The sequence below is a fragment of the Oncorhynchus mykiss genome, chromosome 7 (assembly GCF_057628025.1).
Source record: "Oncorhynchus mykiss isolate SJ-2025 chromosome 7, ASM5762802v1, whole genome shotgun sequence".
NCBI lineage: Eukaryota > Metazoa > Chordata > Actinopteri > Salmoniformes > Salmonidae > Oncorhynchus > Oncorhynchus mykiss.
This window is the reverse complement of record NC_143028.1, coordinates 8,367,668-8,395,371: the sequence shown is the minus strand read 5'-3', so window position 1 is coordinate 8,395,371 and position 27,704 is coordinate 8,367,668. Positions and strand designations below refer to the sequence as shown.

At 44.5% G+C, this 27,704-nt stretch overlaps 1 protein-coding gene across 2 annotated transcripts; it reads left to right on the top strand.

Annotated features, from left to right (window-relative positions):
* The first annotated feature begins 419 nt into the window (after window positions 1-419).
* tubgcp3 (tubulin gamma complex component 3) lies at window positions 420-27,578 on the top strand. Of its 2 annotated transcripts, XR_016497068.1 has the most exons (22): window positions 420-750; window positions 1,635-1,742; window positions 2,235-2,302; window positions 2,404-2,478; window positions 4,324-4,544; window positions 5,128-5,285; window positions 6,003-6,115; window positions 10,419-10,613; window positions 10,743-10,875; window positions 10,964-11,130; window positions 14,209-14,319; window positions 14,428-14,536; window positions 15,210-15,399; window positions 15,521-15,656; window positions 17,255-17,323; window positions 18,000-18,135; window positions 18,273-18,361; window positions 18,466-18,597; window positions 19,135-19,275; window positions 24,504-24,620; window positions 25,583-26,091; window positions 26,207-27,578. XR_016497068.1 is itself a non-coding variant. In XM_021608569.3 (21 exons), exons 1-21 carry the CDS (start codon window positions 675-677, stop codon window positions 25,742-25,744), a joined length of 2,706 nt encoding a protein of 901 aa, XP_021464244.2. In that variant the 5' UTR covers window positions 483-674; the 3' UTR covers window positions 25,745-27,578. The 2 variants fall into 2 exon arrangements, 1 of the variants encoding a protein (XP_021464244.2); XM_021608569.3 differs by having other exon boundaries at window positions 483-750; window positions 25,583-27,578.
* The last annotated feature ends 126 nt before the right edge of the window (window positions 27,579-27,704 follow it).

Here is a 27,704-nt window from a genome sequence, read left to right as displayed (position 1 = left end):
TTTGCACATTGTTACAATACTGTATATTGACATAATATAACATTTGAAATGTCTTTATTCTTTTGGAACTTTTATGAGTGTCATGTTTACTGTTAATTTGTATTGTTAATTTCACATTTATTTATTATCTACTTTACTTGCTTTGGCAATGTAAACATATGTTTTCCATGCCAATAAAGCCCCTGAATTGAAATTGAATTGAGAGAGAAAGCTGTCCACTACTTGGGTCATGAAATGCTTGCCTTGTACCCCAAGTCTGGGAACTGTCCACTCTCCTGGTTCTGAAATGCAAATATGCAAAATAACTGTCTTTCGATAAGTCTGTATTTCATTGCAATTAATTCCAATAAAATAATTTAAAATGAACATTGAAAATGTATTTCAAAATTAACAGTCAACTGGCTATCTACTTCGCTTACAATTTGACCACCATAAGCATGGGGGGAAGGCTAGGAACAACTGACACGGGAACCTTTAGTGCCATTGCCTTGTTTTGGAGGGTAATATTTTCATTTATTTTTCCCATCTCTTCTTGCTAGCAACGCTTTCGGCGGGTTCCGTTAAAATGGTTGTTACTGAGAGTGGAAACCCAAAGCAAGAGCAATCGTAGTGGGTACAACTGCATCCAATAGTATCGCTGGCGTCTGATAAGGAAAACTAAAGACTGCAACGCAATGGCTGCCCTAGATCAAAAGTCCCCCAACGTCCTCCTTCAAAGTCTCTGCTGCAGGATCACTGGGAAGAGCGAAGGTAGCTATGATGCTAGCTAGTTAGATTGCCCAGGCGCGGTTATGTGCAGCTAGCCTGGTCTGTTGCTAGCTAGCTAACATTTAACAGTGATGCTGATATAACAGTTGTATACCAGCGTTCAGCTCGCCATCTAGCTACAGTAGCTAAATAAGTTTGTAGTTAAGTCAAGTTTGTGTGACAGCCAATGCTAGTTAGCTTAGGCTAGCTAGTAACTGTACACCTAGCCAGCCAGGTCAGAGATGGCATGCTATGTATGGACCACAGCTAGTTAGCCATCTAGCTAACGTTAGCGCGACCCTTATTTGTATTTAGGTGATGGCTATATCCAAGGCTTTAACTAGCTAACTACCAAAAGTGTGTCATAGCTAGATAGATATAGGTAGCTGCAGATACGGTTGACAACAGTCCAACCACGCCTTGTTTCAAATAAGTTAGCTAGTTAGGGATAGCCAGAAAGTTTGCCCAATAAATCTGACTTTGATACCAATTCTTGGTAAAGTTATACAGTCTGAAACAAAGCACTGCACAATCGTGGACATTTTCCTTACAAGCCAGAATGTTGAATACAATTACGTTTGAACTTACTATACCGGTTGTCTGTGCAGTTAAGTCTTTCAGCTGCTCGAAATATGAGACAAAATATTAACCGGAAAGTATTGTTTACCCGACTTTTTAGAGCGCAGGTACTAACGTTTAATTTTCTATCACTTGGCATGACTACCAGAAAGTGTAAGATTGGGAGCTAGCTACTGATTGAGGGGAAACGTTCTGCATCTGTAAGATTTGAACCAGTCTGAAAGATTCATTCACTAGTAGTGACATGGTTTGGGAAAAGCCAATATTCCATGCTCAATACTTCAACTCAACCCTATTTCACATTTCAGCTGAAGTAGCCCACCAGTTCCAGTATGCTGTGAGAGTCGTCGGGAGTAACTATGCTCCCACCATTGAGAGGGATGAGTTCCTAGTGTCAGAGAAGATCAAAAAAGAACGTGAGTGACCTATGACCTATTATTAGAGACAATAATGTGAGTGACCTAAACTGGACAGGTTTGCTGCGTGAATCCTCTTTGAGAGGATCCATCTCAACAGTCGAAAGTGGCATCTGCACATCACTGGTTTGCGCTTTCTCTGTTACCTTTGCAAACATGCATCCTTTGTTAATGTGGTCTTTTGTTGTTGTTTTCCCAGTAGAGCTTTTCTGTCTCGTGTTAAAGGTGACAGCATTGTACATTTGACAATAAAGAAATACGTTTGTTAGGAGTCTCCATAATAGTAAATCTCAATAGATTTTGTTTGTAGTCGGAGTAATGCCACTAATGACCATCTCATCGATCGCTAAGCATAGTAAATAAGATAAAAAAACAGCACTTACCCTTGTTCAGAGTGGAGTTGAGCCCCCTTTAATCAACTGTTTTTGGAATTGGTGTATGTCTGTTTATTTAGTGGTCTGATTCTGTTTGTCTTGTCCTTTGGTTCTCCAGTACTGAAGCAGAGGAGAGAGGGTGACGCTGCCCTGTTCTCTGAGCTCCACAGAAAGCTGCAGACTCAGGTCAGTCTTCTGTTCCAAATACCCTGGTGCATATGCATACTTCTATTGGCTTTGAAAGGAGAACCAATTGAGAATCGGTGTGTTTTGCTTTCCATTAACAGGGGGTGCTGAAACACAGGTGGTCCGTCTTATACCTGCTGCTCAGTCTCTGTGAGGACCCCAGGAAACCGTCCAGGGTGGGTATACTTGTCATTACACCACAGTGCTACACACACACACACACACACACACACACTGTAGGAGGAGGGCAAGGGACCCAGTGTGCCACACCACAGAGAGCAGGCAAACAGAAGAGAGCCATTACTGCTGGGACTGAATAAACCAATTGGGTCTGTACATACACACTAACCATAGCTATATATATATACAGTACAGTCAAAAGTTTGGACACACCTACTTATTAACGCATATGGAATCATGTAGTATCCAAAAAAGTGTTAAACAAATTCAAATATTTTTTAGATTCTGCAAAGTAGCCACCATTTGCTTTGATAACCGCTTTGTACTCTTGGCATTCCCTCAACCAGCTTTACCTGGAATGCTTTTCCAACAGTCTTGAAGGAGTTCCCACATATGCTGAGCACTTGTTGGCTGCTTTTCCTTCACTCTGCGGTCCAACTCATCGAAACCATCTCAATTGGGTAGAGATCGAGTGATTGTGGAGGCCAGGTCATCTGATGCAGCACTGTGTTGGGTCATTGTCCTGTTGGTGTGTTGGTGTGTTGGGTCATTGTCCTGTTGGAAAACAAATGATAGTCCCACTAAGTGCAAACCAGATATGATGGCGTTTCGCTGCAGAATGCTGTAGTAGCCATGCTGGTTAAGTGTGCCTTGAATTCTAAATAAATCACTGACAGTGTCACCAGCAAAGCACCATCACACCACCACCTCCATGCTTCACGGTGGGAACCACACATTCGGAGATCATCCGTTCACCTACTCTCACATAGAAACGGCGGTTGCAACCCAAAATCTCCAATTTGGACTCATCAGACCAAAGGACAGATTTCCACAGGTCTAATGTCCATTGCTCGTGTTTCTGGGTCCAACCAAGTCTATTCTTCTTATTGGTGTCCTTTAGTAGTGGTTTATTTACAGCAATTCGACCACGAAGGCCTGATTCACACAGTCTCCTCTGAACAGTTGATGTTGAGATGTCTGCTACTGAACTCTGTGAAGCATATATTTGGGCTGCAATTTCTGAGGCTGGTAACTCTAATGAGCTTATCCTCTGCAGCAGAGGTAACTCAGGGTCTTCCTTTCCTCTGGCGGTCCTCATGAGAGCCAGTTTCATCATAGCGCTTGATGGTTTTTGCGACTGCACTTGAAGAAACTTTCAAAGTTCTTGAAATTTTCCGTATTGACTGACCTCATGTCTTAAAGTAATGATGGACTGTCATTTCTCTTTGCTTATTTGAGCTGTTCTTGCCATAATATGGACTTGGTCTTTTACCAAATTGGGCTATTTTCTATATACCACCCCTACCTTGCCACTACACAACTGATTGGGTCAAATGCGTTAAGAAGGAAAGAAATTCCACAAATGAACTTTTAACAAGGCACAGCTGTTGATTGAAATGCATTCCAGGTGACTACCTCATGAAGCTGGTTGAGAGATTCCAAGAGTGTGCAAAGCTGTCAAGGCAAAGGGTGGCTACTTTGAAGAATCTCAAATATAAAATATATTTAGTAACCAACACTTTTTTTGGTTACTACATGATTCCATATGTGTTTTTTCATAGTTTCGATGTCTTCACTATTTTTCGACGTTGGAAATAGTAGAAATAAAGATAAACCTTTGTGTGTCCAAACTTTTGACGGGTACTGTAGATACAGAAAATGGAAGCATTATAATCCTCTAGACTGCATCATCACAAACAGTAATTCCATCGTGACCATGTTAGTTCTGTAGAACTCCATTAATAGCAGAAATAGCTATTCTATTAAATGTTCCATGTTATTCCACATTTTAATTATTTCATTGATACATCATTGATTTAATGATAGCATGTCATTCCCAGGTTGGCAGCTATGGGGCGCTGTTTGCCCAGGCCCTCCCCCGGGACGCCCACTCCACCCCGTTCTACTGCACCCGACCTGGGAGCCTGCCACTCAGCTACCCCGAGCGCTCGGGGCCTGGGGGCGTCCAGATCTCCACCAGCATGGGCACCAGTGGCATCAGCAGCCTGGGGGTGTACTCCCTCAACGGGCCCACACCCACCCCTCAGCCCCTGCTGGCCGGGTAAGGCCAATCGATGGAACCCTGTTTGTCCGGTCAGCACCCAGGACTCCGTAGTCAGTCGTACATGACTCTAGACTTTCTTCAGTGTTGTTCCTGTGGACTTGCAGGAAGTGTATGCTTTTGTTGTAGATCAGCACCACATCTGAGTAACCAATGAACCTTCAGAATATGAAGGGGTCTTAAATTAGTAGGACATGTTAAAAAAAATATTTTTCTTTGTAGCCATTTGTTGTAGCAGGGTATTTCCATTCCGTTGTGAGCATCAATTATGCATGTCCTTCTCCACAACCCCACAAGCACTTGTGTATAATTAGTCTGGCTATACTCGTCTAGTGCCAGGGTAAGTATCTGATTAGTGGGTGGTTGAGTGGATCATCATCAACACTATAAAAGTAATTTGGAGCTGAGGCATCATTAACAGGCTATTAATGGTAATGGTCCTACAAGACAGTTTGCATTAGGAGAACCAACATGTATAGGGGAAGTTTTTATGCATGTCGAGGGGGAGAAAAAATGTCTATAGTTACACGGATGTAAACATACAAAATGGTCCATTAAACATTTCTATGTTTGCTCTCTCCAGACACCCACCCCAGACAGCAGCAGGGCAGCAGCTGGGCTCTCGGCTGGCGTGGGCCCTCCCCAACTCCTCCGCCCTTGCACCTACCTCACGGGCCCCGCTCGCCCCCTCACCCCTGTCCACCCGGGCCCCCAGGCCACGCCATGACGGGGACCTCACTGGTGAGTTGGGGGTGGGGACTGATATTGTTGGGATGTATAAGCCTACTTTTTTGTGTATGGAACTACATGGCGTAGTTGGGACATGCTTCACGGTTGGAGGACATTTTGTAACGTAGGCAGAAGTTGGGTAGGGGGCCTGTAATGGTAAAAGACTCTGCACAGTGGCTCTGCAAACTGAATACTCAATATTAAACAGAAAGAGATTAGGTCTGAGGGAAATGTACCAAGTCTGCAATGAAATGTTCCTGTTCTGCAGTAAGAACCACCTCACATAATCGCCTCATTTCATAAACCGTTTAGTTGCTCTCCCGGTATTTAATTTGTCTTGGTGCTCCTCTGACAGGGTTGGGGGCTGACTTAAATAGATATACAGAGAGATACAGCACCTACTCATTCCAGGGTTTTTCTTTATTTGTACTATTTTCTACATAGTAGAATAATAGTGAGGACATCAAAACTATGAATAACACATATGGAATCTATATATATATTTAGATTTGTTTAACACTTTTTTGCTTACTACATGATTCCATGTGTGTTAATTCATGGTTTTGACGTCTTCACTGTTATTCTACAATGTAGAAAATATATATTTTTTTAAACAATTGAATGATGTTATGTCCAAACTTTTGACTGGTACTGTAACTTTTATGGCTTTCGTTAATGTTGTCCTACTTTTTGTTGCTTTTCTGAATCCCTCGTTCTTCTCCTCTCCAGCGGAGGTTGGTGAGGCTGCACTGGTCAGAGACATCCTGTATGTCTTCCAGGGGATCGACGGCAAGTTCATTAAGATGAGCAACACAGACAACTGCTACAAGATCGACTCCAAGGTGACCTGAACATTCGGTCATACGTGAACAATGTCCAAGGTGTCTTTGGTATTTCAGTTTGTGCCCCTTGTTCCTGAAATATTTCCCTGACGAATGCAAAAACTGATAACCAACTTCATAAGCTTATTTGACCTTTCACTGAGTGTACAAAACATTAGGGAACACCTTTCTAATATTGAGTTGCACCCCCTTTTGCCCTCATAACAGCCTCAATTTGTCAGGGCATGGACTACAAAGTGTCAAAAGCGTTCCACAGGGATGCTGACCCATGTTGACTCCAATACATCCCAGTTGTCTTGTTGGCTGGGTGTCCTTTGGTTGGTGGACCCTTCTTGATACACACGGGAAACTGTTGCGTGTGAAAAACCCAGCAGCGTTACACTTCTTGACACACTCAAACCGGTGTGCCTGACACCTACTACCATACCCACCCCCATTCAAAGGCACTTAATTATTTTGTCTAGCGCATTCACCCTCTGAATGGCACACATACACAATCCATGTCTCAAGGCTTAAAAATCCTTCTTTAACCTGTCTCCTCCCCTTCATCTACACTGATTGAAGTGGATTGTGTATGTGTGCCATTCAGAGGGTGAAGTGATGGAGAGAGCAGGTATTCCTAATGTTTTGTACACTGCGTATATGTTAGTTAGTCAACGTGTTGTGTTTACACGCACCATGGTAGGTAGGCTAGAGGTTAAGAGCGTTGGGCCAGAAACCAAAAGTCTCTGGTTTGAATCCCCAAGCTGACTAGGTGAAAAATCTGTCTGTGCCTTTGAGCAAGGCACTTAACCCTAATTGCTCCTGTAAGTCTCTCTGGATAAGAGTGTCTTGCTAAATGACTAAAATGTTTAATGTAGACAGCGCCGTACTTCCATCCATACTAGCTAGACCAGTTATTGACAGATTACCCTGTTTCATCGCTAGCTGACTCCCTGACATCATGGCTGTTGTAGATCCGTCCGACCAACAGCATTTTTCAGTTTCAGCTGTAGTGCTGCTGACATCATGGCTGTTGTAGAACCGGCCGACCGACAGCGTTTTTCAGATTCAGCTGTAGTGCTGCTGACATCATGGCTGTTGTAGAACCGACCGACAGCGTTTTTCAGATTCAGCTGTAGTGCTGCTGACATCATGGCTGTTGTAGAACCGGCCGACCGACAGCGTTTTTCAGATTCAGCTGTAGTGCTGCTGACATCATGGCTGTTGTAGAACCGACCGACAGCGTTTTTCAGATTCAGCTGTAGTGCTGCTGACATCAAGGCTGTTGTAGAACCGACCGACCGACAGCGTTTTTCAGATTCAGCTGTAGTGCTGCTGACATCATGGCTGTTGTAGAACCGACCGACAGCGTTTTTCAGATTCAGCTGTAGTGCTGCTGACATCAAGGCTGTTGTAGAACCGGCCGACCGACAGCGTTTTTCAGATTCAGCTGTAGTGCTGCTGACATCATGGCTGTTGTAGAACCGGCCGACCGACAGCGTTTTTCAGATTCAGCTGTAGTGCTGCTGACATCATGGCTGTTGTAGAACCGGCCGACCGACAGCGTTTTTCAGATTCAGCTGTAGCGCTGCTGACATCATGGCTGTTGTAGAACCGGCCGACAGCGTTTTTCAGATTCAGCTGTAGTGCTGCTGACATCATGGCTGTTGTAGAACCGACCGACAGCGTTTTTCAGATTCAGCTGTAATGCTGCTGACATCATGGCTGTTGTAGAACCGGCCGACCGACAGCGTTTTTCAGATTCAGCTGTAATGCTGCTGACATCATGGCTGTTGTAGAACCGGCCGACCGACAGCGTTTTTCAGATTCAGCTGTAGTGCTGCTGACATCATGGCTGTTGTAGAACCGGCCGACCGACAGCGTTTTTCAGATTCAGCTGTAGTGCTGCTGACATCATGGCTGTTGTAGAACCGGCCGACCGACAGCGTTTTTCAGATTCAGCTGTAATGCTGCTGACATCATGGCTGTTGTAGAACCGGCCGACCGACAGCGTTTTTCAGATTCAGCTGTAGTGCTGCTGACATCATGGCTGTTGTAGAACCGACCGACCGACAGCGTTTTTCAGATTCAGCTGTAGTGCTGCTGACATCATGGCTGTTGTAGAACCGGCCGACCGACAGCGTTTTTCAGATTCAGCTGTAGTGCTGCTGACATCATGGCTGTTGTAGAACTGGCCGACCGACAGCGTTTTTCAGATTCAGCTGTAGTGCTGCTGACATCAAGGCTGTTGTAGAACCGACCGACAGCGTTTTTCAGATTCAGCTGTAGTGCTGCTGACATCATGGCTGTTGTAGAACCGACCGACCGACAGCGTTTTTCAGATTCAGCTGTAGTGCTGCTGACATCAAGGCTGTTGTAGAACCGAACGACAGCGTTTTTCAGATTCAGCTGTAGTGCTGCTGACATCATGGCTGTTGTAGAACCGGCCGACAGCGTTTTTCAGATTCAGCTGTAGTGCTGCTGACATCATGGCTGTTGTAGAACCGGCCGACAGCGTTTTTCAGATTCAGCTGTAGTGCTGCTGACATCATGGCTGTTGTAGAACCGGCCGACCGACAGCGTTTTTCAGATTCAGCTGTAGTGCTGCTGACATCATGGCTGTTGTAGAACCGGCCGACCGACAGCGTTTTTCAGATTCAGCTGTAGTGCTGCTGACATCATGGCTGTTGTAGAACCGGCCGACCGACAGCGTTTTTCAGATTCAGCTGTAGTGCTGCTGACATCATGGCTGTTGTAGAACCGGCCGACAGCGTTTTTCAGATTCAGCTGTAGTGCTGCTGACATCATGGCTGTTGTAGAACCGACCGACAGCGTTTTTCAGATTCAGCTGTAGTGCTGCTGACATCATGGCTGTTGTAGAACCGGCCGACAGCGTTTTTCAGATTCAGCTGTAGTGCTGCTGACATCATGGTTGTTGTAGAACCGACCGACCGACAGCGTTTTTCAGATTCAGCTGTAGTGCTGCTGACATCATGGCTGTTGTAGAACCGGCCGACAGCGTTTTTCAGATTCAGCTGTAGTGCTGCTGACATCATGGCTGTTGTAGAACCGGCCGACAGCGTTTTTCAGATTCAGCTGTAGTGCTGCTGACATCATGGCTGTTGTAGAACCGGCCGACCGACAGCGTTTTTCAGATTCAGCTGTAGTGCTGCTGACATCATGGCTGTTGTAGAACCGACCGACCGACAGCGTTTTTCAGATTCAGCTGTAGTGCTGCTGACATCATGGCTGTTGTAGAACCGGCCGACCGACAGCGTTTTTCAGATTCAGCTGTAGTGCTGCTGACATCATGGCTGTTGTAGAACCGGCCGACCGACAGCGTTTTTCAGATTCAGCTGTAGTGCTGCTGACATCATGGCTGTTGTAGAACCGACCAACAGCGTTTTTCAGATTCAGCTGTAGTGCTGCTGACATCATGGCTGTTGTAGAACCGACCGACCGACAGCGTTTTTCAGATTCAGCTGTAGTGCTGCTGACATCATGGCTGTTGTAGAACCGACCAACAGCGTTTTTCAGATTCAGCTGTAGTGCTGCTGACATCATGGCTGTTGTAGAACCGACCGACAGCGTTTTTCAGATTCAGCTGTAGTGCTGCTGACATCATGGCTGTTGTAGAACCGGCCGACCGACAGCGTTTTTCAGATTCAGCTGTAGTGCTGCTGACATCATGGCTGTTGTAGAACCGGCCGACCGACAGCGTTTTTCAGATTCAGCTGTAGTGCTGCTGACATCATGGCTGTTGTAGAACCGGCCGACAGCGTTTTTCAGATTCAGCTGTAGTGCTGCTGACATCAAGGCTGATGATCTGTTTCTAAAAGGGGTAAAAAGCTTGACAGATCAATAGTTGGCTCTTTGGTTAGGAGCCACATCGATGGTGTCCCTCTATCATCCATCAAGGATTCATTACAACTTTCCTCCCTTCTAATATTCCTACAAATTACAGTCGACCTGTTTCAGCTATACATCTTCTCAGTGTTTAAAAATAAATATATATATATATATAGCCTGCTGTCAATGCGCTGGCCTCGGATCACTGTATCGGACGAGAACACGGGAGCCAAATCTAGTCGTCAAGGGTGTTTCCTGGAGTCTTTTTGAAGTCATCAGTTACGCTATAAGCCCTATTCAATCTAACACGGTTTCCGGAATAATTAGAACAGAATACAGAAATGGAACATTATTAGAGACAATCATGTTTTATTATTCTGTCTAAAGTAGAGACGGTGAGTATCAACACCTCGTCGTGCCTGTGTGCCTGCGTGTGCATTCTCCTGTCGTAACTTCTCCAGTGTGTCCCTAGGTGGTTCTCTGTAAGTCTCTGAGGGACACCAGTAACCGATTGGCTGAGCTGGGCTGGCTCCACAACAAGATCAGGAAGTACACTGACTCGCGCAGTCTGGACCGAGCCTTCGGCCTGGTGGGACAGAGCTTCTGTGCCTCCCTGCATCAGGAACTGAAGGAGTACTACAGACTTCTGGCAGTGCTGCACTCACAGGTAAGACGCACACCTTTCTCTACCTCTCAAAACACTGTACTGCCTTATTCAAGTGAATGAACTTTGTTCTTAGCCCTTGAAGAGGAAAACCCATTTAGGCTACAGGACATGTGAAGGTGTGTTTGACAGTTGCAGGTGGAGGATGACCAGGGAGTGAACCTGGGAGTGGAGAGCAGTCTGACCCTCAGACGTCTCCTAGTCTGGACCTACGACCCTAAAGTCCGCCTCAAAACCCTGGCTGCCCTCGTTGACTTCTGCCAAGGTAGAGTTGTGTGTCTGTGGCACCTGCTGATTGGTACCATCAAGTATCCATTTAAATAGTGTGTGTGGTTCAAATGTTGTGTGTGTAGGGAGGAAGGGAGGGGAACTGGCGTCAGCGGTCCATGCCTATGGGAAGACAGGGGACCCTCAGATGAGAGCTCTGGTGCAGCACATCCTCAGCCTGGTGTCACATCCCATCCTCAACTTCCTCTATCGCTGGATCTACGACGGAGAGCTGGAGGACACTTACCATGAGGTGACGCGCGCACACACACCATATATTTAATGTACACACCATATATATATATATATATAAAATACATACATGCATACATATATATATTTAATACACACACCATATATTTAATACACACACCATATATTTAATACACACACCATATATTTAATACACACACCATATATATATATATATATATAAGTCTGGTTCAGCCTTGGGAGCAATTTCCAAAAGCCTGAAGGTACCACATTCATCTGTACAAACAATAGTACGCAAGTATAAACACCATGGGACCATGCAGCCGTCATACCACTCAGGAAGGAGACGCGTTCTGTCTCCTAGAGATGAATGTACTTTGGTGTGAAAAGTGAAAATCAATCCCAGAACAACAGCGAAGAACCGTGTGAAGATGCTGGAGGAAACCGGTACAAAAGTATCTATATCCACAGTAAAACGAGTCCTATATCGACATAACCTGAAAGGCCGCTCAACAAGAAAGAAGCCACTGCTCCAAAACCGCCATAAAAAGGCCAGACTCTGGTTTGCCACTGCACATGGGGACAAAGATTGTACTTTTTGGAGAAATGTCCTCTGGTCTGATGAAACAAAAATAGAACTGTTTGGCCAAAATGACCATCCTTATGTTTGGAGGAAAAAGGGGGAGGCTTGCAAGCCGAAGAACACCATCTCAACCGTGAAGCACGGGGGTGGCAGCATCATGTTGTGGGGGTGCTTTGCTGCAGGAGGGACTGGTGCACTTCACAAAATAGATGGCATCATGAGGTAGGAAAATTATGTGGATATATTGAAGCAACATCTCAAGACATCAGTCAGGAAGTTAAAGCTTGGTCGCAAATGGGTCTTCCAAATGGACAATGACCCCAAGCACACTTCCAAAGTTGTGGCAAAATGGCTTAAGGACAACAAAGTCAAGGTATTGGATCAATCCTATAGAACAATTCAGAACTGAAAAAGTGTGTGCGAGCAAGGAGGCCTACAAACCCGACTCAGTTACACCAGCTCTGTTGGGAGGAATGGGCCAAAATTCACCCAACTTATTGTGGGAAGCTTGTGGAAGGCTACTCAAAAACATTTGACCCAAGTTAAACAATTTAAAGGCAATGCTACCAAATACTAATTGAGTAGGTGTAAACTTCTGACCCAATGGGAATGTGATGAAATAAATCTAATCTGAAATCATTCTTTCTACTATTATTCTGACATTTCACGTTCTTAAAATAAAGTGGTGATCCTAACTGACCTAAAGACAGAGAATTTTTACTAGGATTAAATGTCAGGAATTGTGAAAAATTTAGTTAAAATGTATTTGGCTAAGGTGTATGTAAACTTCCGACTTCAACTGTGTATATATATATATATATATATATATATATATATATACACACACACACACATTTTTTGTCCATGACAATAACATCAAATTGATCTGAAATTGTAAATGACTATTGTAGCTGGAAGCTGATTTTTAATGGAATATCTACATTTATCAGCAACCATGTGTTCCAATGGCACGTTATTCGCTAATCCAAGTTTACCATTTTAAAAGGCCAATTGATCATTAGAAAACCGTTTTGCAATTATGTTAGCACAGCTGAAAACTGTTAGGCTGATTTTAAAGAAGCAATAAAATTTGCCTTCTTTAGACTAGTTGAGTGTCTGGAGCATCAGCATTTGTGGGTTTGATTACAGGCCACAAAACACCAGTCTCAACGTCAACAGTGAAGAGGCGACTCTGGGATGCTGGCCTTCTAGGCAGAGTTGCAAAGTAAAAGCCATATGTCAGACTGTCCAATAAAAAAAATATTAAGCTTGGCAAAAGAACACCGACACTGGACAGAGGAACTCTGCCTAGGAGGCCAGCATCAAGGAATCACCTCTTCACTGTTGATGTTGAAACTGGTGTTTTGCAGGTACTATTTAATGAAGCTGCCAGTTGAGGACTTGTTTCTCAAACTAGGGTGGCCTTGATGACAGCTTTTACATTTATTTTTACTGCTCTAATTACGTTGGTAACCAGTTTATAATAGCAATAAGGCACAGCTAAGGGGCTGTGCCCAGGCACGCCGCGATGCGTTGTGCATCAGAACAGCCCGTAGCCATGGTATATTGGTCATATACCACACCCCATTGTTCCTTATTGCTTAAATATAATACACACACACACTTCCATTAGTTTGTCAAGGTCAGAGTCCGGATGGTAGTAACTGAGCTCAGTCTGAAGTGGACTCACAGACATCAGACAGGTTCATCTCTGAGCTGAGATGGAGGGAAAGGGGCACGGGAGAGGGGGAGGGGTCTTCCAAATGAGGATGGATGAGAGGACGGTAATGGGGAACTGAGTGATGGCCCTCTCTTCTCTCTCTCCTATCTCTGTCCTTGCTCTCCATCCATCTCCCTGTCTCCACAACTACAGGACAGTAGAACGCTGTGAATCTAGTCCTAATGCACCTGCTGCTGAATCGTCCTCTCAGACTCCGTCTACCTGAGACTAAGTGCTGATTGGGCAAGCACAGAGCACAGGAGAGTTGTAGCGGCTTTCAAGACCGACTGCCGAGCTATTCTCAGAAGGGAACGCTTCAAAGGGCACACTGGTTTTAAGCCCCCTGTATTGACCCTCCCCGTAGCAGGGCTAAGTGGTAGTTATGGAGCTGTTCCTTCCCAGCAGAGGGGAATGAGGGTATAGCTCTGAAGCTTACAGGCACCTCTGTCAGCCCAGGGGGCGGCTGGGAGGTGGCGTTAGACTGTAAACACTCATTATGACAAGAAGAGCGGAAATTAAAATCAAACTTTATATATAGATACTTTTTGTTTACTAAAAGGCTTTTCAATCCCCCTTGTTGTACCCCCTAGGAGAGAAGTCTTCACCTTGTAACACTGATGTCTACTTATCAGCATCCATTTTGGTTTTCAAGTTGAACCACTGGCTCAGTGACGATCATGACTGAGAGATGGAACCACCATTCACTTTCTTTCCATTACTGTAATAAGTATTCATTGTTGTAGTAATCTCCTGTGTTGTTCGGATATCGTTGAGTCCTGTCTTTTAAGGTGTGATTGTGATTTCTCTCCCTGCAGTTCTTTGTGGCATCTGACCCCACGGTGAAGACAGACAGACTGTGGCACGACAAGTACTCACTGAGGAAGTCCATGATACCCACCTTCATCACCATGGACCAGGCCCGCAAGGTAGACACACACACAAACACCAATTATCTCATCCTCAACGTAAAAAATACCAGCTTTGCATCCACATGTTACTTTTGCTCATTCTCTCTTTCTCTTCTGTCTCTGTAGGTTCTGCTCATTGGAAAGTCCATTAACTTCCTGCATCAGGTGTGCCATGACAGAACCTCACCAGGGAAAATCACCCCGGCCTCCAAGTCTACAGACTCTCCCAAAGATGGTATGCTCTCTGACCTCTCTCCCCCACCCCAACACAATGTGAAAGGGGCCTGTCAGTGGCTAGCTCAATACAACACAGGCATTTGGTGTTTGGTACACATTTGTACATAATATACCTCCAGAGAGTGTGTATTGAGCAGGCAGTGTCTTTCGACAAGAGTAGAGAAGCCTTGGTCTTGCCATTGTAGTGTTTGTAGCTAGTGAGAGCAGAGCCGCATTGATCTGTTTGGCATCAGAACTGGTTGTACTGTTATGGTACTTACTGTCGTATCGACTGGATTTAGTCTCGCTCCTCTCTCCGTCGCTGATCAATGGTTTTACAGTTCCTTCCTTAGCCTCGTCCTTGAGGGGAATGACTGCATACTGACTGGCGTTGGAAGGGGAGGGGTTGGGTTGTATTTTTACCCTGTCTGTCCCAAATGCCACCCTTTTCCCTTTTATAGTACACTACTTCTGACCATAACCTTAAGGGTTAAAGGTAGTGCATTATGAAGCCCCCGGTCAAAAGTAGTGCATTCTGAAGCGAATAGGGTGCTATTTGGGATGTAGACTCTATCTTGAATTATAGATACAGAGTTCAGCAAACGGTCTTGAGAGATGATTTCAATATGCATCATGTTGTGCCAACTCCAGTACCCACATAATGACCACAGATAATAACTCTCTCTCTGTAGCTGCAGAGCTGTTATCAGACCTGGAGGGGGCGTTCCAGGGGAAGATAGATGCAGCCTACTTTGAAACCAGCAAGTACCTGCTGAATGTGCTCAACCAGAACTATCTGCTGCTGGAGCACCTGCAGGCCATGAGACGATACCTGCTGCTGGGCCAGGGAGACTTCATACGCCACCTCATGGACCTGCTAAAGTTCGTATACACACATATACACACACACACAGGTGTACAGACAGATGGGTACGCACAAATACACACCCACCCACCCCATCCTACATGTCATATATATTGATGTTAGTGTTTGTCCCTTCAGACCAGAGCTGGCCCGCCCAGCCACCACTCTGTACCAACACAACCTGACAGGCATCCTGGAGACAGCCGTGAGGGCCACCAACGCCCAGTATGACAACGCTGAGATCCTCAAGAGACTGGACGTACGCCTGCTGGAGGTAGGCTGCAGCTCATACCATTACCACTGTCATAGGCTACAGCTCATACCATTATTACTGTCATAGGCTATAGCTCATACCATTACTACTGTCATAGGCTACAGCTCATACCATTACTACTGTCATAGGCTACAGTTCATACCATTACTACTGTCATAGGCTGCAGCTCATACCATTACTACTGTCATAGGCTACAGTTCATACCATTACTACTGTCATAGGCTACAGTTCATACCATTACTACTGTCATAGGCTGCAGCTCATACCATTACTACTGTCATAGGCTACAGTTCATACCATTACTACTGTCATAGGCTGCAGCTCATAACATTACTACTGTCATAGGCTACAGTTCATACCATTACTACTGTCATAGGCTGCAGCTCATACCATTACTACTGTCATAGGCTACAGTTCATACCATTACTACTGTCATAGGCTGCAGCTCATACCATTACTACTGTCATAGGCTACAGTTCATACCATTACTACTGTCATAGGTTACAGTTCATACCATTACTACTGTCATAGGCTGCAGCTCATACCATTACTACTGTCATAGGCTACAGTTCATACCATTACTACTGTCATAGGCTACAGCTCATACCATTACTACTGTCATAGGCTGCAGCTCATACCATTACTACTGTCATAGGCTGCAGCTCATACCATTACTGCTGTCATAGGCTGCAGCTCATACCATTACTACTGTCATAGGCTACAGCTCATACCATTACTACTGTCATAGGCTACAGCTCATACCATTACTACTGTCATAGGCTGCAGATCATACCATTATTACTGTCATAGGCTACAGCTCATTCCATTACTACTGTCATAGACTGGAGCTCATACCATTATTTCTGTCATAGGCTACAGCTCATACCATTACTACTGTCATAGGCTACAGCTCATACCGTTACTACTGTCATAGGCTACAGTTCATACCATTACTACTGTCATAGGCTGCAGCTCATACCATTACTACTGTCATAGGATGCAGCTCATACCATTACTCCTGTCATAGGCTGCAGCTCATACCATTACTACTGTCATAGGCTACAGTTCATACCGTTACTACTGTCATAGGCTACAGTTCATACCGTTACTACTGTCATAGGCTACAGCTCATACCATTACTACTGTCATAGGCTACAGCTTATACCATTACTACTGTCATAGGCTGCAGCTCATACCATTATTACTGTCATAGGCTACAGTTCATACCATTACTACTGTCATAGGCTACAGTTCATACCATTACTACTGTCATAGGCTACAGCTCATAACATTACTACTGTCATAGGCTACAGTTCATACCATTACTACTGTCATAGGCTACAGCTCATACCATTACTGCTGTCATAAGCTTTATCTCAGTGGGCTAACACGGTATTGAGTCAGGGGTTTGAAACACAACCTGGTAACCCGTTGCTCAAGACTGTTAGCCCTCTGAACTGAAGCCTAGATGGTTGATGTCTGGATGCTGGATGTACATGTGTCAGAGTTACCTATTGGATTTCAAACTGTCAACTTGGCACCATGTTATCCCTCTGAACTAAAGCCTGGTCATCAACCCATCTGTGCTCCTTCTGTAGGTGTCTCCCGGGGATACAGGCTGGGACGTCTTCAGTTTAGACTACCACGTAGAGGGTCCTATCGCCACGGTAACCACAGCACTTTACATACATACACATACCATCCTATCTGGTGTTGCCTTGTCTCTCTCCACACACACACACACCCTCTCAAGCAATCCAAAAAGCTTCTCCTCTTCTCTCTTCATTCATCCATAAAAGCCCACCTGGAGCATCTGAACGTTGTTTCTTTCTGTTCTGTTATACAGTGGGGCAAAAAAGTATTTAGTCAGCCACCAATTGTGCAAGTTCTCCCACTTAAAAAGATGAGAGGCCTGTCATTTTCCTCATAGGTACACTTCAACTATGACAGACAAAATGAGAAAAAAAATCCAGAAAATCACATTGTAGGATTTTTAATGAATTTATTTGCAAATAGACCTCTCATCTTTTTAAGTGGGAGAACTTGCACAATTGGTGGCTGACTAAATATTTTTTTGCCCCACTGTACATGTTCATTCAAAGGCCACCAGTCAATCATGTTAGATGAAGTCAAGTGCTGGCTGGTGTTTTTTGTGTTGTTCTGTGATATGGTGAGAGAACATGGGTAAATGCTGTGCTACCCTGTGACAGGTGTTCACGCTCTCTCTCTCTCTTCACGCTGTCTCCTTTGTCTTTCTCTCTGTCTAATTTGTCTCTCTCTCTTTCTCTCCTTTGTCTCTCTCTTCTTGCTTTCTGTTTCTCTCGCTGGTTCTGGCTGTGGCAGGTGTTCACACGGGAGTGCATGAGCCACTACCTGCGGGTGTTCAACTTCCTGTGGCGAGCCAAGCGTATGGAGTACATCCTCACCGACATCTGGAAGGGACAGATGTGCAACGCCAAGCTGCTTAAGAGCATGCCAGGTGAACACACACACACACATGCACGCACGCACACACACACAACCATGCAGTTCCCTCTCACCTCCAGCAGAGGGAGACATGTACCGAAGAGCTGTAGATAAGGCAGCCAGGGTAACATGTTAGATGTTGTGTTACAGAGCTGTCTGGCGTGCTGCACCAGTGCCACATCCTGGCCAATGAGATGGTCCACTTCATCCACCAGATGCAGTACTACATCACCTTCGAGGTCAGGGGCTGTACTTTTTTTCCTTCTTCCTCTCTAATCCTCTCACTCCTCTCACACTCTCCCTCCTCCCCTGTCTGTCTGGGTCTGTGGCTGTGTCTGTACAGGTGCTAGAGTGTTGTTGGGATGAGTTGTGGAACAAGGTAGAGAAGGCCCAGGATCTAGACCACATCATCGCTGCCCACGAAGGATTCTTAGACTCTGTCATCTCCCGCTGCCTACTGGACACCAACAGCAGGGTGAGACACACACGTATGCTCATACACTCTAACAGGCACTTACTGACGTCCACTTCTCTTTTACCTGCACTGTTGGCGCTTAAAGGGATACTTTGGGATGTTGGCAATGAGGCCCTTTATCTATTTTCTCCAGAGTCAGATGAACTTGTGGATAAACTTTCATGTCTCTGTGTCCAGTATGAAGGAAGTTGAAGGTAGTTTCATGACCCAATGCTAACTAGTCTTACCGCAATGACTGGAAGTTTATGCGTATCTACTAGCATGCTAGCAGATAGCCATAGATTTTGTCATTGTGCTAACGCAAGTTAGCAATTGCGCTAGAGGTAGTTAGCAACTTCCTTCAAAGTGCACGCAGAGACATAAAAAAATGGTATCGGCGAGTACATCTGACTCTGGGGAATTAGATGAAGGGCCTCATTGCCAAAATCTCTAAGTATCCCTTTAAGAATTTCCCTGTACCCAGCTATTACATCTGCGACCCTGTACATGTGACTAATAAACTCTAATGTCATCTAAAATGTTTTTCTCTCCCGCTAGTCCTTGTTGAACCAGCTGAGGGCGATCTTTGACCAGATCATAGAGTTCCAGAGTGCCCAGGACTCTCTGTACCGCTCTGCCCTGGAGGAACTCACCCTGCGGCTGCAGTACGAGGAGCGGAAGAAGCAGAGGGATTCTGAGGTAGAAGGATCGGGGCTTGAAGTGGACTGAAATGGATGCCAGCACTTAGGGCTGTTACGGTGACCGTATTACCGCCACACCTGCAGTCATGAGGGCAGTCAAATTCCACATGACTGATTAGTCAGGGTAATTAGGCTTCTCCAAGCTCTGATGCTGCTGCTGCTGTTGTTCATTAGTAGTCTACTAAACTTGCTAACTGCCTGGTACTCAGCACTCTAAAATCAATGCAAATGTAATTGAAAATCTAATCAAAAACTTCATGAGTGCTCATGTTGCGCACATTTCTATAGGCTATGCAATTGTGTGAGAAAACAGTGATGGCTTCTATTAAAAACAGGAGGATCCCATCAGCTTTCTATTGGCTAAGCCTACTATATTTTATTTTTTTAAACTTTCCTAATATTAAGCACATTGCTTATATGTACAACAAGAGTATAGCCTACTGGCTGGCATGAAAATAAATGCGTCCTCCATTTGCTATTTAAGTGCCTAGATTTTTATCCCTCTGCCCCAGTTTTGAGACAGGTGCATGATAATGGTCCATTCTAAATCAAAACAGATTTCACATATATTATTTAGTATATGTAAAGACCAGATTAAATCAAGAACAGTCTGATGGGTGACAATATTAGCCTATCACTTAAGAATGATATATTATCACTTTCTTTTGCAACTTTTTCAATCATAGTCCCACACCTAATGTAGCCTAGCCCATAGGCCTATATGTTTTGATAGGGTTTGTATCACAACTAAAGTGGCCAAATAACTTCTTAAAATGAAGCACATTAATTCGCTTTACAAAGGGTGTAGCGCCTAACTGGCATACATAAACAGCACGTGAGTTTCAAGTTTGGGGAAGATAATTTTCACCATAAAAATGCACCTTTTTATAATAAAAGCATTACATGCATAATCTAACTTTTGATAATGGTGTTTTCCAGTTAATGGAACATTTGAGCTTGTAGCCGTGAGCGCATTGCTGCGGTTATAATGTGAGGAAATAGCCTAATAGTTTATCAACAATTTAAGCTAAATGTTCTGACCTGTTGCGTCAGCCTCATTGCGTAAAAAAAATGTTTCTTTGATGCAAGAGGTTGTATTAATTTGATCTATCACATCCCACAACTGTCCCAGACTGTTTGGAATATTTCTTTCTCACACAAAATATAGAATATATTTATATAAAATATAGAATAGGTCATTTGTACTCTGGGGGGTAGTGCTTTTGCTGTTCGTTTGGCCTACTCATCTTGTTGGCTGACAAAAAGTAAATGTGGACAGTTCTTCCAACATCTTCAATATGCACCTCGGAATTGGATAAGGATGGGTGCAGTTGCGCCCCCGATGTGTCTGTCTTCACTTGTAGCCTGTGAGAAAGACTAGATCACGTGACAGAGAGCCAAGTGAGTGAGAGTTGCTTTTTTTAGGGGCATTACGGCCACACGAAAGGGATGCCGCTGGGAAATTCGAGTCATTATCAAGTGCCGGTCAAATTATAAATGAGAGACTGATGAAGTGTGTACAGTCTGCACAAAAAACAAAGCAGAGCTCATGCCTTTCAAGCAACTTTTCTCAAATCCTCATTAGAGTCACATCATGCAGCCTTAGAATGTATTAAAAATCAAAACATACAGCCCAACATTTGTATCACAACTAAAGGTACATAAATAGCTCTAAATTAAGCATATAGGAGTACCTGTTTCTTTTGTTAATTGCTCAACACAGAATAGCCCATGTGGGCGTTTGGAGAAAGCATCCTTTATATTTTATTTAGCTTTGTTCAATTGTATTCTTCATACTATAAAAAACGATAAAAATAATGCCACAGAATTCTAAGCAAATCTTGTCTGCTAAATGAGTGTAGCCCACAGCCATTTGGCACAGCCAGATCAGGACCTTTCAGAGTATGCTATTATGTTCTTCTGAAATAGACTACATTTTCATCATGTCATGTTTCTTTAGACCTGACTAAAATAAATAATGGATTTATTGTGAAAGTGTGGGCTGTATTACATGGATTTATTGTGAAGGTGTGGGCTGTATTACATGGATTTATTGTGAAGGTGTGGGCTGTATTACATGGCTTTATTGTGAAGGTGTGGGCTGTATTACATGGATTTATTGTGAAGGTGTGGGCTGTATTACATGGATTTATTGTGAAGGTGTAGGCTGTATTACATGGATTTATTGTGAAGGTGTGGGCTGTATTACATGGATTTATTGTGAAGGTGTGGGCTGTATTACATGGATTTATTGTGAAGGTGTGGGCTGTATTACATGGATTTATTGTGAAGGTGTGGGCTGTATTTCATGGATTTATTGTGAAGGTGTGGGCTGTATTACATGGATTTATTGTGAAGGTGTGGGCTGTATTACATGGATTTATTGTGAAGGTGTGGGCTGTATTACATGGATTTATTGTGAAGGTGTGGGCTGTATTTCATGGATTTATTGTGAAGGTGTGGGCTGTATTACATGGATTTATTGTGAAGGTGTGGGCTGTATTTCATGGATTTATTGTGAAGGTGTGGGCTGTATTACATGGATTTATTGTGAAGGTGTGGGCTGTATTACATGGATTTATTGTGAAGGTGTGGGCTGTATTACATGGATTTATTGTGAAGGTGTGGGCTGTATTACATGGATTTATTGTGAAGGTGTGGGCTGTATTTCATGGATTTATTGTGAAGGTGTGGGCTGTATTACATGGATTTATTGTGAAGGTGTGGGCTGTATTACATGGATTTATTGTGAAGGTGTGGGCTGTATTACATGGATTTATTGTGAAGGTGTGGGCTGTATTACATGGATTTATTGTGAAGGTGTGGGCTGTATTACATGGATTTATTGTGAAGGTGTGGGCTGTATTTCATGGATTTATTGTGAAGGTGTGGGCTGTATTACATGGATTTATTGTGAAGGTGTGGGCTGTATTACATGGCTTTATTAGACTTTTTGAAATGTAGACATTCCAAAGGTCTTCATTGGTGTGGAAGCCAGGGGATGCTGAATGTGTTAATGTTCATTAACGGTCTGTTACTGTGAGACTGGCAGTTATTTGCTTGACAATCACCGGCTGACAAGGTTTATATTTAGGTTCCGGTACTCTGCAATATTTTTAAGCCAATATTCTATAAGAGGTTGCCGGTACTCAAGCAGTAGAACATTTGAGGTGTTGTATTTCAGTACCGGTGTGTACTGGCCCAATTCAACTACCTATAATGATGATATCTTTTAGTTATAGAGCGTAATTGGAGGAACATGTAGTCTTCAGAGAGTCCCATGTCCTGTTTGTTCTAAGTCGTCTGGAACCCAGCCAGGGGCCAACTCAAGTTCCCCCTTAATGGCCATTGGCCATGCTGGTGTTGTTGTCATTTTATTGATTTAACAGGCCCTGAGCATCAGAGCATTAAACTTTAAGTGTTAGAAAAACAAACACAGCCTCGCCGTTTGCCAAGTTTCTCTTTTAATAGCTTGTAAATAAGACTGAGGTCCAAGGGAAGAGGGTTTGGGGTGGCAGAAGATGTTGGTCAGTGATGGGGGGGATATTGGATTTTATATTAACTTTAAATATTGTCCGTTGAGTGTGTTTACTTGAATGAGAAGTATGTGAGTAGAGAAGACGTTGAAGGTCATGTCTCTATGGGGAGAATGCTGGGGTCATAGAGTGGGAATCTGTAACAGTTTAGTGTGGGTGTTAGTTACTCATTTACTGAAGTCAAGAGATGGCACTGGTTACTCTTTCAAATCAAATTCTATTAGTCACATGCGCCGAATACAACAGGTGTAGTAGACCTTACAGTGAAATGCTTACTTACAAGCCCTGAACCAACAATGCAGTTAAAAAATATACAGATAAGAAATAAAGGTAACGAGTAATTTAAAGAGCAGCTGTAAAATAACGAGACTATATACAGGGGGGTACTGGTACAGAGTCAATGTGCGGGAGCACCGGTTAGTTGAGGTAAAAGGTCCATGTAGGTATAGTTATTAAAGTGACTATGCATAGATGATAACAACAGAGAGTAGCAGCGGTGTAAAAGAGGGGGAGGGGGCAATGCAAATAGTCTGGGTAGCCATTTGATTAGATGTTCAGGAGTCTTATGGCTTGGGGGTAGAAGCTGTTTAGAAGCCTCTTGAACCTAGACTTGGCGCTCCGGGACCGCTTGCCGTCTGGTAGCAGAGAGAACAGTCTATGACTACGGTGGCTGGAGAATTTTAAGGGCCCTCCTCTGACACCGCCTGGTATAGAGGTCCTGGATGGCAGGAAGCTTGGCCCCAGTGATGTACTGGGCCGTTCGCACTACCCTCTGTAGCACCTTGCGGTCGGAGGCCAAGCAGTTACCATACCAGGCAGTGATGCTACCAGTCAGGATTCTCTCGATGTTGCAGCTGTAGAACCTTTTGAGGATCTGAGGACCCATGCCAAATCTTTTCAGTCTCCTGAGGGGGAATAGGTTTTGTCGTGCCCTCTTCACAACTGTCTTGGTGTGCTTGGACCATGTTAGTTTGTTGCTGATGTGGACACCAAGGAACTTGAAGCTCTCAACCTGCTCCACAACAGCCCCGTCGATGAGATTCGGGACGTGCTCGGTCCTCCTTTTCCTGTGGTCCACAATCATCTCCTTTGTCTTGGTCACATTGAGGGAGAGGTTGTTGTCCTGGCACCACACGGCCAGGTCTTTGACCTCCCTATAGGCTGTCTCGTCGTTGTCGGTGATCACTGTTGTGTCACCTGCAAACTTAATGATGGTGTTGGAGTCGTGCCTGGCCGTGCAGCCATGAGTGAACAGGGAGTACAAGAGTGGACTGAGCACGCACCCCTGAGGGGCCCCTGTGCTGAGGATCAGCGTGGCGGATGTGTTGTTACCTACCCTTACCACCTGGGGCAGCCTGTCAGGAAGTCCAGGATCCAGTTGCAGAGGGAGGTGTTTAGTCCCATGGTCCTTAGCTTATTGATGAGCTTTGATGGCACTATGGTGTTGAACGCTGAGCTGTAGTCAATGAATAGCATTCTCACGTAGGTGTTCCTTTTGTCCAGGTGGGAAAGGGCAGTGTGGAGTGCAATAGAGATTGCATCGTCTGTGGATCTGTTGGGGCGGTATGCAAATTGGAGTGGGTCTAGGGTTTCTGGTACCACACTTTGATACCACACTGATGCTGCAACAACAAAGTTCCTTCTGAAACTTGACACCTCTAATGTTGCCTGTCTGTGTGTGTGTTTTCAGGGTGAGTGGGGCGTGACTGCTGAACAGGAGGCAGAGGAGAACAGGAGGATCCAAGAGTTCCAGGAAACCATACCAAAAATGCGCTCTCAGCTACGGATACTAACACACTTCTACCAGGTATGGGTCTTACTCTCTTCTCACTGCCACAGTGGCTTTCACTAGGACAGTCTGGTTGTCTGTGGTAGTGTTCAGTGGATAGGACAGTCTGGTTGTCTGTGGTAGTGTTCAGTGGATAGGACAGTCTGGTTGTCTGTGGTAGTGTTCAGTGGATAGGACAGTCTGGTTGTCTGTGGTAGTGTTCAGTGGATAGGACCGTCTGGTTGTCTGTGGTAGTGTTCAGTGGATAGGACAGTCTGGTTGTCTGTGGTAGTGTTCAGTGGATAGGACAGTCTGGTTGTCTGTGGTAGTGTTCAGTGGATAGGACCGTCTGGTTGTCTGTGGTAGTGTTCAGTGGATAGGACCGTCTGGTTGTCTGTGGTAGTGTTCAGTGGATAGGACCGTCTGGTTGTCTGTGGTAGTGTTCAGTGGATAGGACAGTCTGGTTGTCTGTGGTAGTGTTCAGTGGATAGGACAGTCTGGTTGTCTGTGGTAGTGTTCAGTGGATAGGACAGTCTGGTTGTCTGTGGTAGTGTTCAGTGGATAGGACAGTCTGGTTGTCTGTGGTAGTGTTCAGTGGATAGGACAGTCTGGTTGTCTGTGGTAGTGTTCAGTGGATAGGACCGTCTGGTTGTCTGTGGTAGTGTTCAGTGGATAGGACAGTCTGGTTGTCTGTGGTAGTGTTCAGTGGATAGGACAGTCTGGTTGTCTGTGGTAGTGTTCAGTGGATAGGACCGTCTGGTTGTCTGTGGTAGTGTTCAGTGGATAGGACAGTCTGGTTGTCTGTGGTAGTGTTCAGTGGATAGGACAGTCTGGTTGTCTGTGGTAGTGTTCAGTGGATAGGACAGTCTGGTTGTCTGTGGTAGTGTTCAGTGGATAGGACCGTCTGGTTGTCTGTGGTAGTGTTCAGTGGATAGGACCGTCTGGTTGTCTGTGGTAGTGTTCAGTGTATAACATCTGTGGTTGGTTGTGCTCCTTCTCAGGGCATAGTGCAGCAGTTCTTGGTGCTGATAATGACTAGTCCAGACGAGAGCCTGCGCTTCCTCAGCTTCAGACTGGACTTCAACGAGCACTACCGGGCCAGAGACCCCCGTCTGAGGGCCTCACTGGGGGCCACCAGGGGGCGACGGCCCTCCAACATCTGACCTGACGCACACCACCATGTCACAACATAGGGACAGAGAGCCACACGGAATCTGCCTTGATAGTATTTATATATGACATGAAGATGACATCAAAGTAGGGCTAGATGGAATCTGTTGTGATGACATCACAATAGAACCAGACAGAACATTGACATCACAAAAGAGCCAGACAGAATCTGTTGTGATGACATCATAATAGAGCCAGGTGGAGATAATACCGCATTCAAAACAACTAGGAACTCTGAAATCTCCGACTTCAGTGCGTTCAAAACAACTGGGAACTCGGTAAAAAACAAGCTCTAACTGGGAAAAATCGTTTTGAACGGTCATCCAACTCGGAATTCCAAGTCGGGAACTCGGGCCTCTTTCCAGAGCTCCGACTTTCCGACCTGAAGATCACTGACGTCATGATTTGACCTAGTTTTTTTCAGAATTCCCAGTTGTCTGTTCAGTGATCTTCAGGTCGGAAAGTCGGAGCTCTGGAAAGAGAACCCATAGGAGGATGCTGTAGTGGTGACTTCACAGATTCCATTTGGCCCTGCATTTTAACACCTCGAGACAAATAGGGCTAACTGGGATTCATTTCACTATGACATAAACAAACAGAACATTTTGAAACCCTGCCTCCTCCCCCAATGTCATTGGCAAATTACTCACACAAACAAACACACACGCTCAATACACCATACACACATCCACGTTTCCCACTCTTTCACAGTCCCCTCTTGGGAGGTGTGGTTTTAGAAGCCTGTCATTTTAGTAGTCTGCCTCCAGCCTCCAGCTGTGTTCACCCTCACCTCTTTGAGGTGTCTGATAGGCTACCATCACCGTGTGAATTTCATATTGTACATTTGATAATGAACAGAATGTCTTGATTTGATTGGTTTGTTTTGATGTTCTGTGAATATTTTGTTTAGTTTTTCTTACTGACGTTTGTTTATTTTTCATACCAGTGTCTTAAAGTCTGCGGTGTGTTTTATAACTGTTAATAAACACTTATAGCTGTTTAACAACGGTATTATGGAACCAACACAGCAGGCTCCCACCCACCTCTCTAAAGAGATTCAAAAACAATGCCCACAGCCCCTAAGGCTAAAAGACTGACAGACGTTAGGATTTTATTGGTGTTTTGTATTATTTTAACTGGGTTTCTCTTGATTCTCCTTGCAGACTGTGGCCTCTGTTCTGCTTGTGAATCTGTCATGTTGAACCAGCTCAATTCCTTAATTGTACAAGACAGATTTGTCAAACGTGTTGCACCCAACTTATGCCACTTTTCTCTCCTGACCACTCAGACAACCCTGGGAAAATACTTTTGTCATAGTGCGACATTAAACCTTGAAGAAGCTACAAGTGGAATGGTGACAAAACTAGCCTTTCAAACCCCCCCTATGATGGACTATACTGTAGTGTTCGGGTGCATCTCAATAGTCAGAGGTGGCTTCCTTGCCTCCCTAACCTTTTCACTGATCTGAAAGCGATATGGAAGATGCTTACCAGGACTTGCTTTCATTCACCTGTCAGCAGAGCGGATGAAGGAAAGGAGGCAATGAAGCTATTGTCTGCGTCCTAAATGGCACCATACATAATAGGGCACCATACATAATAGGGCGCCATTTGAGATGCAGAGTTGGAGATGTTTTAACCTCTCCCAGCAGGCTCCCCTGTCTTTCTTTCCAATCACAAGTTCTCATCAGGGCGTGCCAAGAGAAGACGCTACTGCAAGACCTCTGTCTGTAAATCCTGTCCATTGTATAGCACAGATGTATAGAAATGTCATGCCATGGACCCAAACATCCTGTCATCTCTTTAATAATAAAGTCAAGTTTTTTAACAGTTTGTACTTCGTTTTTTTTTGTCAGCATCAGGGGTGCATTCTAAGTAGAATATAAGAGGGCATTTGTCTAAAAAAAAAAAAAAAAAAAAAAGGTATTTTCTAATAAATTTAATTCAATACATC

Excerpts from the sequence above, each read along its gene's own strand:
- tubgcp3 (XM_021608569.3), top strand. The coding sequence starts at position 675 with ATGGCTGCCCTAGATCAAAAGTCCCCCAACGTCCTCCTTCAAAGTCTC. Across the intron at positions 15,400-15,520 it reads CACCTCATGGACCTGCTAAA|ACCAGAGCTGGCCCGCCCAG; the intron begins GTTCGTATACAC and ends TTGTCCCTTCAG. Across the intron at positions 24,621-25,582 it reads TACTAACACACTTCTACCAG|GGCATAGTGCAGCAGTTCTT; the intron begins GTATGGGTCTTA and ends GCTCCTTCTCAG.